Below are 16,499 nucleotides of genomic sequence, written 5' to 3'. Positions count from 1 at the left end.
TCGGAGCACATACATTGATTCGGGCGATTTGGATGATCATGCATTCTCCTCTAAGGGAATTTTATGAACGTTTTTTAGCCAATGAGCTCTTACTTTTCATGTCCCTGTGTTTGATGGGGTGCGATTTTCAGGCCAATATCCGAATGACACTCGATCTTTTATACGAAATTACGGATCGCCGGCTAAAGAGTTCATCCAATATCACCACTGAAACGTGTCAAACAGGCTTACTTTTTTGATTGATTGATTAAGGAAACAGCTGAATTCGTCTATGAGCATTTTTACGTTTTGGCCTTATTAAACCAAGTAAAACTTTAAACTGACCGAAATAACATTAGTTGCTCGGTGCAGATGAAACGGGTCCCTGAATAAAACGGTTTATTTTTGCAGGTTCAACGATGGAACGCAGGAATGGGCATGTGGATCGTTGGCCCTCCGCAGCCCTTTCCATGGAGGGAGCGATGGTGCTTAACCCTCTGAAGGCCGTGACCTCAACTCCTGACGGTGGAGACAGCGCGCTGGATGACAAGCGGCCCCTGCTGCTGCCGCCCCTCAGGAGGGAAGTCTCGACCAGAGCGGGGCAGACGGCCTCCCTCACCTGCCGTGTTATGAACCTTGGGTACAGACAGGTGCGTGACAGGCAACTCAGACAGACTGACAGGGACGACCATGTGATGACCTTGGGTACAGACAGGTGCATGACTGGCAACTCAGACAGGCGGCTGACAGGGACGATTAAGTAATGAAGTGATGCACAATACTAATTGAGAGATTTATTGTAGGAAAAATTGGCAAATAAATCCAGAATAAATGGGAATAAAACATAAATAAATACATAGAAGCAGCAATCACGTTATACGAGAGCGAATGAATTGATGTTAACGAATCTGCCTAGTCGTGAAACTCGATCTTCTGCACGGAAATTTAGTCATTCGCCAGTTTTTGCTTAATATGTCATCCTCTTTTATCACAGCTGATATAAATAAAAAGTACAGATCTGCTTGTATTTCTTATGAATTAACTCGGCATCACTCTCCTCATGCAGCTGATGTGGATCAGGGCGCGCGACCTGCACGTGTTGTCGTCAGGGTCGGAGGTGTTCTCGACGGACTCGCGCGTGTCGGTGTCGGGGCGCGAGGGCTCGTGGACGCTGACAATCCGCTACGCGCAGCCCCGTGACGGCGGAGAGTACGCGTGCCAAGTGAACACACAGCCACCCATCGCTCAGTGGTTCAACCTCACCGTCGTGGGTGAGTTATGGACATCAATGTGCTACTGCTTAAAGTACTTGAATGAATTAGCTTCTAATTTGAAATACGTTGATAATAAAAGGATTCTGTCCATTATGACTTGGCTTTCTGAAAAATTATGTTAGGTGCATTGCGTTTGAAAATTGGTCAATCACAAAACGCACACAACATAACAGAGACGACTGAAGGACGATAGGGCGCGCCGTTAAACATTTATTTTGAATTAATCCCCCAGGATTTCCTCATTATTCTAGTGAGAAGATTTAATCGAGATGTTGATTTTAACTGACCGTTGAAGTTAATAACGAGCAAAGAAAATTATGTCTACTGCCTGAGTAATTCATGCGCTTAATTGTTAAATTAAGCAGCAAAGAAATTAAAATTAAGTAATTGGCGATTGAAGCTGCAATTAGAGCACCCGATTTGGTTTATATTAGAGTTACAACAAATCTTCAGCTGAAAATCTAATTACTTTACCGAAGTTGAAAGCAGTTGTTAGGATATTAAACGATATTACTGCTGATCAGAAATGAAGTCAGCGAGCAGAATAACGTATTATGATTGGCAGCGTGTACTGCCCTGGGACTCTTCAAGCTCGCTTTCTTTCCAGCCTCCAAGACAGAAGAATTTTGGCTGGCTTTTTGCCCATTTTGTGCGCAATAAATAAAGGCTGTCCGTCGGGAGCGACACTCGGCGAATATTGCTGGCCTCTAAAGGCCCATGAGCGATCGCGTCATTGAACCTGCCATTTTTGCTCTCTATTATAACTTGATGTGGCTGAAGCGAAATCCGTCAAAATAAGAGTAGAGAAAATATTTTCATATTATTCATAATACTAATTTTTTCAAGTTTATAAAACAATCTTATTATAAAGCTATTTTTAGAGCGTTATACCAGCATATGTTAACTATTTCGCGTTATTCTGGGATTCGCTGTTCTCTAAAATAGCGAATGTCTCATTACACTCTCTAATCATACGTTAAGATTCGATTTATTTCACCCAAAGTTGAAGAACTTCAAGCGAGACTTCTTTAAGAGTTCTTTAAGTCTCGCCGTGTCCATCGAATTCAATCAAAGACTTTCTTGATAGCGAACGTGCGGGCGAGACGAAGATTAGGCGGCGCGACTTGTGGTTCTTTTAAATGCCTTCGAGGGCGGTAGTCGATAGTTCCGCGGAGCTTAAATGTTAAGGAACTATTGCATGGCTTCAGGCCTTTCTTGCCCTGCCTCGAGATTACTGCTACAGACGATAACAGTTATTGACAGAAATGCCTTCTGGCGTATATAGTATTATTTATTAACCACTCTTAAATTAGTTACAGTTCTTGAATGTTGCCGGTATTGAATTCAATGTTTTGACAGAAGAATTTTATTGGAGGTGTTTCCGCCTTCAATATTCTCCGTTTCCCTTCCAGTTCAGTATCACTTTTAATAGGAGCATTTCGAGACTTGTCCACCAAATATGAGACTTGTCCACCAAATATGAGTCTAGTCCACCAAACATGGGACTGCACCCGCAAATATGTGACTTGTCCACCAAACATGAGACTTGTTCCCCAAACATGAGACTTTCCACCATATATGAAACTTGTCCACCAAACATGAGAATGCACCCTCAAACATGAGACTTGTCCCCCAAACATGAGACTTTCCACCAAACTTGAGACTTGTCCCCCAAACATGAGACTTGGGTACCAACATGAGACTTGTTCACCAAACATGAGATTTGTCCACCAAACATGAGACTAGTCCACCAAACATGAGACTTGTCCACGAAACATGAGACTTTACCACCACACATGAGACTTGTCCACCAAACATGAGACTTGTCCACCAAACATGAGACTTTTCCACTAAACATGTGACTTATCCCCAAACATGAGACTTGTCCACCAAACATGAGACTTTTCCACCAAACATGAGACTTGTCCACCAAACATGAGACTTGTCCACCAAACATGAGACTTTTCCACCATACATGTGACTTATCCCCAAACATGAGACTTGTCCACCAAACATGAGACTTTTCCACCAAACATGTTTTTTCATGCCTGCCCGCCGGAATGTGCAATTTTGCCTTTCAATTCCTACGAGCGCTTGAAATGAGGAAAATTCCCCAGGTCCAATGGGCTGGCAAGAAAAACGACGATTTTTAGGCTTCCTGGCCAGAGTTATTTCCATAAGAGCAAAACAAAAGAAGGAACACAAAGCGAACTTTGGATCGCACGTGTCGAATTGAAAAGTTGTCCGAATGTACATGTTTTGATTTTGGCTGCACGCTTTTGTACATGCTAAATGCGAGACGATTATTTTTTCTGTGAATTGAAGGGAATTTTGGTCAATGAAATAATACCTCTTATTATACCGCCGGTAACATGATCATTGCTGGGAAGATAAATCATTCTGTCAGCAAGATTATCTCTCATCGAGCTACTTCTTCTATTGTTCAAACGTAGCCTTTATCGAGCTTTCATCTCTATTGTTAAACTATGATTATATTTAACTACATCTTATAATATTAAGCTAAGACTCTATTCATCCATATCTAATTTTGTTAACGTAGCTTATACCGAGACACCTATGTCATTGTTAAGCTTATGCTTTGTATAAACACCTCGTTTTTGTTTAATGTAGATTTTTCCTAGGCACCACTATTATTGCTAAGCTGTATAATACGTACTTCGTTATAGCACTATAGCCCATCTAGGTTATTGTACACTTAGCCTTCTATAGGTCGACGTGATTGGAATGTATCTTCATATACTCCTTAATATTAAGCAAAACGTCCTAGTTTCAAAGTGCCAGGGTGGGCTAAATGAAGCTCATTTAATTTAATGCTGTAACCCGTAAACTCATCACTGCACTAAACAAAACAAATTACCCAAGTACCTCAGCAGCCCGACAGTTATAAACCCCTGCCGAGATCGTAAATCGAACGTTTGTCAGAAAATTTCGTTTCATGTGATCGTAACTGGTCAGGAAACTGAAGAAGATTAGTAACGTGGAATATTTCATAAAAACGTTACCTTGGAGACCGTATCGCATCTGCTTGTTTGGAAACAATGAAAATGAACGTCGGCTGCACAATAAATCTCTGCTAATGACGGTCGCAGGTTTTTATATTGAAAATGACTATAATAATAACTATTGAAAATAACACGTCCCACAGGCCTGGTGCTGTGGTACCACGACGAGGCGCTGGTGGCGCGTGACTCGAGTCGCGTGCGCGTGGCCACGACCATCGACGACGTGACGACCTCCGTGCTCACGCTCACGCGCGCCTCCCACGCGGACTCCGGCAACTACTCCTGCTGGCCATCGGGGGGCAGTCCAGACAGCATCCAGCTGCTGGTCATCCGTGGTGAGTGACAGCATCCAGCTGCTGGTCATCCGTGGTGAGTGACGGCATCCAGCTGCTGGTTATCCGTGGTGAGTGACGGCATCCAGCTGCTGGTCATCCAGCGTGGTATATATAATCCTAAAATAAGGTTCGGGATTATATTGAATGATTCAGTTGGCAGTCACGGATTTTAGTCGCTCGTAAATTTTCTGTATGTTTGTAAGGCCATCAAAACAAATTGGACGGAATTTCTTTGGCTCCCGCTCTCCTTCCGCTTTAAATTGCCCATCCTGCGCGGCCATACTTGATGGCCGCTAACGATAGCTATTACGAGGCTTGGGCCGCAATGCTGGTTGATTTTGTAGACTAGTTGATTTTTAACTATTAAACACCTATTTTCTCAGAGGAATTTAGGTTTTCTACTAGCATCAGTCACATCAGTGGACCAGGTCTTCCTTCCCGAAGAAATTCATGACTCTTGTGCATTCCAACAGCAGAGACGAGGCAGGTTCTAGCTGCTCCTTGCCCGTGGAGAAAATAATCATACATGATAAACTTCTGGATTGATAGATTAACTGAACGTGGGAACGCACGCATGTCGTTACGTGATCAAACAAGAGTTTCACCTAAAAGCAGCCTTATATGATGCTTTACTTCATTAATTAGTTATCATTCTGTGCATCCTGGATTGCCTCTCAGCACCATGACTATTCGAAACGTTTAAATTATTGACGATTATTATATGTTACATATATCTATCTACTTCAGTCATCAATACAATCGTGTAATTTAGCCAGAGGTATGCACTAGTTAGGCCATATTTAAAGACTAAATTGTTATGTTCAGAATTATGTGGCCAGCTCCAGGCCTTTTCAGTATTACAATATTAATGCACGTAAATAAAAATCATTAATTCCCTCGAGAGTCTCCGTCGGTTCATTTACAGCGGCCAGGCGTAGCGTCCTCCCACAGCCCCACAAGTTCTTCTCATCCACCTTGAGCAGAAAATGTTCTCAAAGATCAGCCCTGCAGAGTAATTTTTCTGGAGCCTGGCGGCCTCAAAATAGCTCTTCTTAATTACAAGCAAAATGAGAAGAACCTCGTCACCGCCTTAAGGTGGTCTAAGAAACACGTCCTTAGTTCAGTGGACGAGCTTAGCTTGACTATGGAGTGACGATGTCTTTTGTATGCTCATCAGCTCATCAGTTGCTTCTATGTAGAGTGTAGACGATCTTAAAAAAAGATTATTTGATAGATAAAAGCAGCAATGATTGTCTAATACCTGACAATCTAACCTCGTCAAAAGAAAAGCACGTGTGACGACGATTCACTTACGTTTTAAGGTGCCCTCTTTAGCAAGTTAATTATAGTCAATAAACAATGGTTTGTTTGCAGGTTTCCTCTCATGTCCACAAAACGAGAAAATTTCACTTATCTAGGTAATTCGATAAGATATTTAGTTATTGTTCGGGCGTTGAAAGAATATACGTGTAAAGTTGAAGCCTGGCCTGTGAAAAAATATCACACAAATAGTTGACTTGGAAGCTTGAGCAAAAGAAGCTCGTGTTCAGCAAAGCTCCCTTGTAATATTCCGAATTATTCAAACGGTATCCATACTACGAAATCCACAAATAATGGTCGTGGATGCAGGCCGCGAGTGCATTGTAGTGGTTTTTGCCGGCCTATTTCTTACGATGGCTCCTGCGTCGCCGCGGAAGAGGTGTCCGCCCGTCCGTCCTCGCCCAGGTTGACTACATGTCTATGAGAAAGACCTCGAAATTCAGGGCCTGTCCGCGAAGTCGGGTCTAATTATAAAAAAATTAAGATTTCCTGGCTAAATCTGCTATTTTTTCATTTATATCTAAGCTCTATTTGGCATATCATGTCTATATTAATATATTTTAACATATTTAAATATTAATATTTCATTATTCAATATGTAATGCAATCGCAATTTGCTGGTGCCCACATTTTAATTTGTTTTGATTCGGCAAGACAAATAATTCGTTTACTTAAAGCATGCCGTCTATTTCGATTATCTCTCGTGTTCAATGTAATTCTCAGTAGCGATTAGCTTTGATTCTTCATTCGGATGCAAATTCCGCGCTAATTCATGTGCATCTTTTGTGCGTTGACAGGAGAGCCTCCAGCGGCCATGCAGCATGGCAACTCTGCTACCCTGCAGCACGGCTCTTGCACAGCACAGCTCGCGTTGACCGTGCTGCTGCTTCATAGTGCTGTGTGGTGCTGTATACACTCGACAAGCTTCACTGGTTCAGGATACTCGGCCATCTCCGTGCTGACTGCGAAGATTAAAACCACAAGAGCCTCGAGCGATCGCCGAGGCGGAGGCGCGGGTAACGAACACTGCGACGCGGGCGCGCCGAAGAGTTGTGGGTCTTCTCTTTAAGCGTCCATTGAAAGTATGAATTACCTAAGCATTGTTTTGTAATTAGTTGTATATTCACACGCATTTATATAGAAGGTTTAATTTTTTATAAAAATTTTCACTGCTTCGAGTATGATTTCGACATCATCTACGAAAACCTCTTCCATGTTACAACGTAATTGAACGATACTGTAGCCAGTGACATCACTATTTCTAGACAAGAATCGGCAGAGACGGCACTAATATTGAGCAAAAAATGTTACGGTCAACATTTTTATCGAACTATAAATACCAGAGACAGCACTATAATAGAGCAACAAATGATTGAGCCTTCATTATTATTGACCAAAAACTTCCAGAGAATGCACTATTATTGATCAAATGCCACTATCTTTTAAAAGTCGCCACTATCTTTTAAAAGTAACTGCTAGAGACAGTACTATTGTTAAACAACATCTGAGAGAAACAATACTGTTCCTGAGCGATAACTGACAGAAACAGCACAACATTATCCCAGAACAACAATTAACTGCTAGAGACAGCACTATTCCTGAAAAACGACTTCCTAAGACAGCCGTACTGGTAGATCGCTGACGCTGATCGACTATACATTCAATACCGCTGTTTGGTTGGTATTAAAACATTGACTTGGAAGTCAGCATGTAAAAAGTTTCTCTAACACAACCGAAGTCTTCTTTCCAGAACTTATCCTCGCAAATATTGGCGCATATTTAAGGCTAACAATACGTAAATACTGTACAGGATAAATAGCAATCATTTTATAATTCGTAGTTCTCACTGTTTGGATAATTGCCGTAAAACGGTATTACCGGTATTTCAGTGGCCGGCCGGCACGCGAAAAAAATATCAAGTCGCAGTTTTCGTTTTCAGTTTAACAAAAAATCCCGTACCACATATGAGAAAACGGCGAAACAGTTTATTTCATGGTACGGCTAGCCAGTAAAACGCCCGTCATACCGTTTTTTTCATGGTTATTTCAAACAGTTATTTTATAAAGTTTTCCTGACGGTCGCTTCTGAAGGCAGCAGCGCACTCAGAATGCTGTGTTCGCCTTGAATGATGTAGGGAAGCTGGAGATCTAACCATCCAGCTGACGTCTTAGGTCCACAGTGCATTTACTGTAATTATTTTATAGAAACGTTGAATGTTTTGTCATTGTCGTGTGGTAGAGTATGGGCTGTCTCTTATACACATCTAGATGTGTATAAGAGACAGTAATTACTCTCTGCACGAATAACCAGAAGGTGCGCTGCCCCATAACTTTGCTCTATATAATCTCCGACTCAAATTTATTCTTAAATAATTTACTTTAGTATTCGGTATAATTTTCATTAAAATACAAGAGCTGGAACCGCTAAATCCGAATAAAATAAAGTTTGCATAATAGTACATTCCCAATCGGGTTTTATTATTAAACACCTATTGCGAGGATTAGCGAGTGGTTTTTGATGACCCAAGCAAGTGGGTTAAAGGAGAAGGTACAAAATTCTAAAGTCTGTGTTCCGGATATGATGGTCACGTTTTCGTTGACACCCATTGGATATGCCTCTGGAAATGAACAAATAAATTCGAATATATGTATATTGCTAAACATCCTTTAAAACGCAGGTTTCGGTGCACCGTCGTTAAGTCCACGAACTTGCGATAAATATTCCTTTCGCGTTTGGTTCTGTTATGGTTTTACAGTAATTTATGAGGCAATTTGTTTAACTAAGCCATGTAGCACACATTAGAGAGCTGGGGGTTTGAAACAGGCTTTGCATGCGTGTACGAGGTCCTGACTTACAACAGAATTTGTTTTATTGCTGAAGTTTATGAGGTCGACAATTAGCCTTAAATTTATGAGGTCAAGCATAATCTCCACTAAATCCCGACTAGCCATTGACTGTGAAGTCCCATGATCAACACAGGAATTACAGTGACTTGAAAGATTGCTTAAACTTGGTTATAAAATTGGGCTCTGCTTTACTAGCGACACCTGGTCCTATACTTTCAAAATTCGCTAAGTAAACGTAAGTACTTACGCTCTATATTCGTATCTTTGATTGGTGGATTATGCTCGAATGGCCGTCAATTATTGGCTGATGAACTTACGATCTCTTAACTTTTTTGAAAGTATAGGCCCAGGTCTATGTGTTCTTTGTTGGCGGTAAAGAATCAAGTCTGGCTCCTCAGCCGTCCGTGTATCGAATTAAAAAATTATAGCCTACCATTGTTCTAAAACTTGTCAGCTCAGAAGCAGATTTCGTAACGAAAAAATAGTGTCACAAACTTCCTTTTGGAAATAAAGTGGCATAAATTTGATATGAAATTTGCCGATATTTGTGAATTATACTGAGTTCATCGTTGTAAATAGACACAGCAAAATTATAACGATAGGTTTGATGATGCATTAGAAACTTTGAATTCGAATGTTTTCCGGTCAAGTTCAGTGCATTTGGTTCAGTGAAATTGTCAGCAAATTAAAATAGGGAATTTATCACGCGATTCAACCGTCGTTCGTTTCTTGACGTTGCGGAATCTTATGAACTATTGATAATTATTGTGGAAGCTTTTGATATTCAAAAGAAAAAACTTTAAAGCCTTAATGGCAAAACAAAGTTAACAACTCGCATTCGCCTCTAAGCTGTTCCCATTTACGCCTACCAAGCCTCCCATTTATCGGGGCAAGTCTGAAATTTAAGGAAGCTTGAGAAACAAAAGTCTACATTTTTTGTTCTCGCCTACAACCATCCAAATACAAAATTTATGCATTGTAAAATTAAAGATAACAACGCTATCAATTCAATTTTGACATACTAATTAAGTACGAATTAGTTAATGAAAGTATTCTAATGGAAATTGAATGTCATGGGCAAACATGTAAACGCAGGCATTATTTGTCGCTTCATGACCTCGCTGTGGCTGAACTGAAGATTATTATATCTTATTTCCTTGGCAAAATAAAATGTCAAGTTATTAATTGAAATATTAAAATGGGAAATTTTATGCTATTGGCTCTCATATTTGGTTAGATAAACGCGTATATTTAAGATTTCTTATTTCGTGACGCGACGCATCAGCTCGTCTGTAAGGAAGGACATCTGTGCACCAATCATGTGAATGTATTGATTCTCAAGTTCAAGAACCTGAACACAATGTGAGAACAACAGAAGCGCATAAATTTCAGTAAATTTGAAATTGAATGAATGGATTCAAAATTTTTCTTATGTAGTTTCATATTTTTTACTTTAGGTTCGGCCTTTGGAGGCGGCATAATATTGTTATACTCTGCGTTCAACTCTGCGTCCGTTCAACTCTGCGTCTACATCTGCTCTGTCCACATCTGCTCTGTCCACATCTGCTCTGTCTACATCTGCTCTGTCAACATCTGCTCTGTCCACATCTGCTCTGTCAACATCTGCTCTGTCCACATCTGCTCTGTCCACATCTGCTCTGTCTATAAAGACAGAAGGTTTTAAAAGTAAATAGCAAAGGAATTTTCTAGCACATTTCTGGACTTATCTTACTAATTAATATAAGAAATAATATGAAATGAATTGAAATTCTTCCTCACGTGATAATTTTATTTTTGATAACTCCTTCTTAGTATAGCGTACCAGAAAATCCCTGATATCTGAAGTCAGGAAATAAGTTATTGTTATTATATTAATCCGGTCATTTGAACTATTGTTGGATAAATCTAAGAGAAGCAATTATGATTTAGTGTTGCGGTGTATACATAATTTCTGTGCACATTTGTGATGCACACTTCATAAGATCCTGTAATTAAATTTTCATGCATCCATGACCTTAACCGCAGAAACTTGATAATATTAATTACGTCGTGAAAATAATTAAATTTTTTCGTTTGTTAGTATTTCAATGAAAATCATTTATTAAAAAAATTCCATGAATGTTTGGGTGTCATGTGTTTTTCCAGTATAAATAAATAAATCATTTAACAAATTTTAATTTGAACCAACGAAGCATTAATATTATTTTTTAGAAGCTCGGGATGTATTTTCTCGTTTGCGGCTGAATTTGAATCATTAACTTACAAAATTCTGGCCAGCATAAAAATATGAACAAAATAATTGAGTTCAGCTACAAATATTCACACGCGATTACATTGGGGAAACTAAACGTAGGCTATTATAAGGCTGACACTGATACAATTTCCAGGCAAATGCACTCAGTCTGAAACAAATGTTCCCGGCTTCCGTTGCGGAAGTTTTGTCGACTTGAAATGACTAACAGTTCTAATGCGATTTCAATAATGAAGCGATGAACGCACGAAACTTGTGTAATCATAAAACAATTTTCCGCTGTTATACCTGCTCATTTGCATAATGCACTTTACACTTGATGCTACATTTACAAGGGAGTATTAAACGAAAATTTCACAACTCGGCGATGGCAATGAAATACGTCATGATTTCGGTGATCACAGGGCGAGTGTCAGCGCATTTCACAATTATGCCCTCACAAAGGTTGTCTGTTTTTACCGGTCTTCCAATCAAGCTGATGCGTCGCGCTCGGCAGCGCCAGTCAAATTTGCACGTGTTGTGCCAGGCGAACCAAGGCTCACATTCAAAATAGGTGAGCTCGACACCAAACATCAGCGATGTTGGTTAACGAGGCGAGGCTGGACCAGCGGCTGCCAGATTCAATGCATCATTCCTGAAAGTTCCGCGGAAAATTGGTGGCCACTGAATGGCCACTCTCTGACGGTCCAATCGGCGCACATGCATTGATTCGGGCGATTTGGATGAACATTCTTCTCTAAGGGAATTTTATGAGCGTTTTTTAGCCAATGAGCTCTTACTTTTCATGTGCCTGTGTTTGATGGGGCGCTATTTTCGGGCCAATATCTGAATGACACTCGATCTTTTATACGGAATTACGGACCACCGGCTAAAGCAATCATCCAATATCACCACTGAAACGTGTCAAACAGACTAATTTTTTTTCGATTGGTTGATTAAGGAAGCAACTGAATTAGTCTATGAACATTTTTACGTTTTTCATTTGGCCTTTTTATACTACGTAAAACATTGAACTGACCGAAATAATATTGGTTGCTCAGTGCAGATGAAACGGGATCCTGAATAAAACATTTTTTTTTCTGCAGGTTCAACGATGGAACGCAAGAATGGACATGTGGATCGTTGGCCCTCCGCAGCCCTTTCCATGGAGGGAGCGATGGTGCTTAGCCTGTCTCTTATACACATCTAGATGTGTATAAGAGACAGGGATTAGACGGCCGTGTACCATATATGGCGCACGATGCTGTCAAAGTGTTAACGCCTTTCTCGTGCTCCAGATGTGTTGAATTAAACAGAAGCTTTTCTTCTCCTCATGTTATGTGCAAGTTGGAGCCTCTCTTATCTTGCAGTTATGTGTAAGCTGATTGTTTCCTTCATTGTCAGTGTTTGTTGAGATGTGCTGCTCNTAAATGCCTTCGAGGGCGGCAGTCGATAGTTCCGCGGCACTTAAATGTTAAGGAACTATTGCATGGCTTCAGGCCTTTCTTGCCCTGTCTCGAGGTTACTGCTACCGACGATTACAGTTATTGACAGAAATGCCTTTTGGCGTATATAGTACTATTTATTACCTACTCTTGAATTAGTTACAGTTCTTGAATGTTGCCAGTATTGAATTAGATGTCTTGAAGGAAGAATTTTAATGGAGGTGTTTCCGCCTTCAATTCTCCGTTTTCCTTCCAGTTCAGTATCACTTTTAATCGGAGCATTTCGAGACTTGTCCATCAAAAATGAAACTTGTCCACCAAACATGAGACTGCACCCTCAAATATGAGACTTGTCCACCAAACATGAGACTTGTCCCCCAAACATGAGACTTTCCACCAAACATGAGACTTGTCCCCCAAACATGAGACTGCACCCGCAAATATGTGACTTATCCCCCAAGCATGAGACTTGTCCCCCAAACATGAGACTTGTCCCTCAAACATGAGACTTGTCCCCTAAACATGAGACTTTCCACCAAACATGAGACTTGTCCCCCAAACATGAGACTTGACCTTTAAACATGGCGTGTGTCCCCTACAGAGGCACGTGCTGAGATCGCAGGCAAGGAGACGATGTACGTACAGTCAGGCAGCAACATCTCCCTCACGTGCACCGTGCGAGAACAGCTCGTCGTGCCAGGTACGGGCGCTCAAATTAAGCAAGAGGGAAATTCATGAAATTTTACTGAGACTGAAAAAATTAGTATATTTATCTTTGATAGTGAAGGTTTATCGAATTGTCGGGACTCATTAAACTTCTTTGCAAGAGAAAGAATTACTTTTATACGTTACGGACATTTAAGTGATTATTCGGGATCTAAAATAGAAAAATTTTAACAACAAACGCATCAAATACGTACGTTATATCTATAAAACCTTACTTACAGTCTTTTTCATCGAACTCAAAGTTTTTCTTTTGTTTCACTCAATGAAAACCAAACTTTCCTCTCGTTTGCTTGATATTTTTCATGCCTGCCCGCCGGAATGTGCAATTTCGCCTTTCAATTCCTACGAGCGCTTGAAATGAGGAAAATTCCCCAGGTCCAATGGGCTGGCAAGTAAAACGACGATTTTTGGGCTTCCTGGCCAGAGTTATTTCCATAAGAGCAAAACAAAAGAAGGAACGCAAAGCGAACTTTGGATCGCACGTGTCGAATTGAAAAGTTGAACGAATGTACATGTTTTAATTTTGGCTGCACGTTTTTGTACATGCGAAATGAGAGACGATTATTTTTTTCCGTGAATAGAAGGGAATTCAGGTCAATCAAATAATACCTCCTATTATACCGCCGGTAACATGATCATTGCTGGGAAGATAAATCATTCTGTCAGCAAGATTATCTCTCATCGAGCTACTTCTTATATTGTTCAAACGATAGCCTTTATATAGCCTTCTTCTTTATTGTTAAACTATGATTATATATAACTACATCTTTTATTATTGAACTAAGACTCCATATTCANTCCACATCTGCTCTGTCCACATCTGCTCTGTCCACATCTGCTCTGTCCACACCTGCTCTGTCCACACCTGCTCTGTCCACATCCTGTCTCTTATACACATCTAGATGTGTATAAGAGACAGGTCGTAACGTGGTTAAACATGAGTTTCACCTAAAAACAGCCTTATATGATGCTTTACTTCATTAATTAGTTATCATTTTGTGCATCCTGGATTGCTTCTCAGCACCATGACTATTCGAAACATTTAAATTATTGACGATTATTATATGTTACATAAATCTATCTAGTTCAGTCATCAATACAATCGTGTAATTCAGCCAGAGGTATGCACTAGTTAGGCTATATTTAAAGACAAAATTATTATTTTCAAAACTATATGGCCAGCTCCCAGCCTTTTAAGCATTACAATATTAATGTACGTAAATAAAAATCATTAATTTCCTCGAGAGTCTCCGTCGGTTCATTTACAGCGGCCAGGCGTTTCGTCCTCCCACAGCCCCTCAAGTTCTTTTCATCCGCCTTGAGCAGAAAATGTTCACAAAGATCAGCCCTGCAGAGTAATTTTTCTGGAGCGTGGCGGCCTCAAAATAGCTCTTCTTAATTACAGGCAAAATGAGAAGAACTTCGTCACCGCCTTAAGGTGGTGTAAGAAATACGTCCTTAGTTCAGAGGACGAGCTTAGCTTGACTATGGAGTGACGCTGTCTTTTGAATGTTCGTCAGCTCATCCGTTGCTTCTATGTAGAGTGTAGACGATCTTAAATAAAAGATTATTTGATAGATGTGTAAGGATTTAGTCATTTATACTACAAAATAGCGGTTATCCCGTCATTACGGATGTAAGTTTATTGCGGACCGGAACTTACTAGGGACGAGTTATTTTAGATATTAGGTTGTTGACTTTACGATCTCATCCTCGGCAGAAGTCTCCTTCTGATCCATATATCATTCGTACATACTGATTGCTGCTGCTGTAATAAAGATTATGTGGGAACTCGTGATCTATCTTCTGTGATGTGCCAAAGCTGATGTAGAGAACCCAAGCGAATTACTACAAGATGAAAGCAGCTATGATGGGCTAATAAATGACAGGCTAACCTGATCAATATATAGAAGAGCACGTGTGATGACGATTCACTTTCATTTCAAGAAGCCCTCTTTAGCAAGTTAATTAATTATATCCAATAAACAATTATTTGTTTGCAGGTTTCCTCACTTGAAGTTTTTATGTCCAAAAAACGAGAAAATTTCACTTGTCTTGGTAATTCGATAAGATATTTAGTTATTGTTCGGGGGTTCAAAGAATATACGTGTAAAGTTGAAGCCTGGCCTGTGAAAAAATATCACACAAATAGTTGACTTGGAAGCTTGAGTAAAAGAAGCTCGTGTTCAGCAAAGCTCCCTTGTAATATTCCGAATTATTCAAACGGTATCCATACTACGAACTCCACGAATAATGGTCGTGGATGCAGACCACGATTGCATTATTGTAGTGGTTTTTGTCGGCCTATTTCTTACGATGGCTCCTGCGTCGCCACGGAAGAGGTGTCCGCCCGTCCGTCCTCGCACAGGTTGACTATGTCTATGAGAAAGACCTCGAAATTCCGGGCCTGTCCCCGAAGTCAAGTCTAATAGTAGAAAAATTTAATATTTCCTGGCCAAATCTGCTATTTTTTCATTTATATCTAAGCTCTATCTGGCATATCATGTCGATATTAATATTTCGTTATTCAATATGCAATACAATCGGAATTAGCTGGTGCCCACATTTTAATTTGTTTTGATTTTAATTTTTACTCTTACGTACAGCCTCAATAGTCTCAGAACAGTGATCATTTTCAACTGGATTGGCAGGATAAATAATTCGTTCTTAAAGCACGCCGGCTCTTTCGGTAATTTCTAGTGTTCAATGTAATCTCAGTAGCGATTAACTTTGGTTTTTATATTCGGAATCATATTCTGCGCTAATCCGTGGGCATTTTTTGTTCGTTGGCAGGAGAGCCTCCAGCGGCCATGCAGCATGGCAACTCTGCTACCCTGCAGCACGGCTCGTGCACAGCACAGCTCGCGTTGACCGTGCTGCTGCTTCATAGTGCTGTGTGGTGCTGTATACACTCGACACGCTTCACTGGTACAGGATACTCGGCCATCTCCGTGCTGACTACGAAGATTAAATGCACGAGAGCCTCGAGCGATCGCGCGGGAAACGAAGACTGCGACGCGAGCGCGCCGAAGAGTTGTGGGTCTTCTCTTTAAGCGTCCACAGAAAGTATGAATTGCCTAAGCATTGTTTCATAATTAGTTGTATATTCACACACATTTATATAGAAGGTTTAATTTTTATAAAATAAATTTTCACAGCTGCGAGTATGATTTCGACATCATCTAAGAAAACCTCTTCCATGTTACAACGTAATTGAGTGATACGGTGGCCAGTGACATCACTATTTTTAGACAATAATCCGCAGAGACGGCACTAATATTGAGCAAAAAATGTCACGGTCAACATTTTTATTGAACTACA

The 16,499-nt window shown here is 40.4% G+C and overlaps 1 protein-coding gene across 1 annotated transcript; it reads left to right on the top strand.

Annotated features, from left to right (window-relative positions):
• Nucleotides 1–398: 398 nt before the first annotated feature.
• LOC125178620 lies at nucleotides 399–16,214 on the top strand (the record flags this gene model as incomplete). The annotated part of the gene is made up of 6 exons (XM_047882832.1): nucleotides 399–629; nucleotides 1,046–1,250; nucleotides 4,420–4,611; nucleotides 6,729–6,947; nucleotides 13,054–13,152; nucleotides 15,972–16,214. Coding segments are annotated over exons 1-6 (1,189 nt in total), but the record flags the coding sequence as incomplete, so codon positions are not given.
• Nucleotides 16,215–16,499: the final 285 nt, after the last annotated feature.

The sequence above is a fragment of the Hyalella azteca genome, unplaced genomic scaffold (assembly GCF_000764305.2).
Source record: "Hyalella azteca isolate HAZT.00-mixed unplaced genomic scaffold, Hazt_2.0.2 contig1540, whole genome shotgun sequence".
Classification (NCBI taxonomy): domain Eukaryota; kingdom Metazoa; phylum Arthropoda; class Malacostraca; order Amphipoda; family Hyalellidae; genus Hyalella; species Hyalella azteca.
Note: the sequence above shows the minus strand (reverse complement) of the source record. Positions and strands in the feature narration are given on the sequence as shown.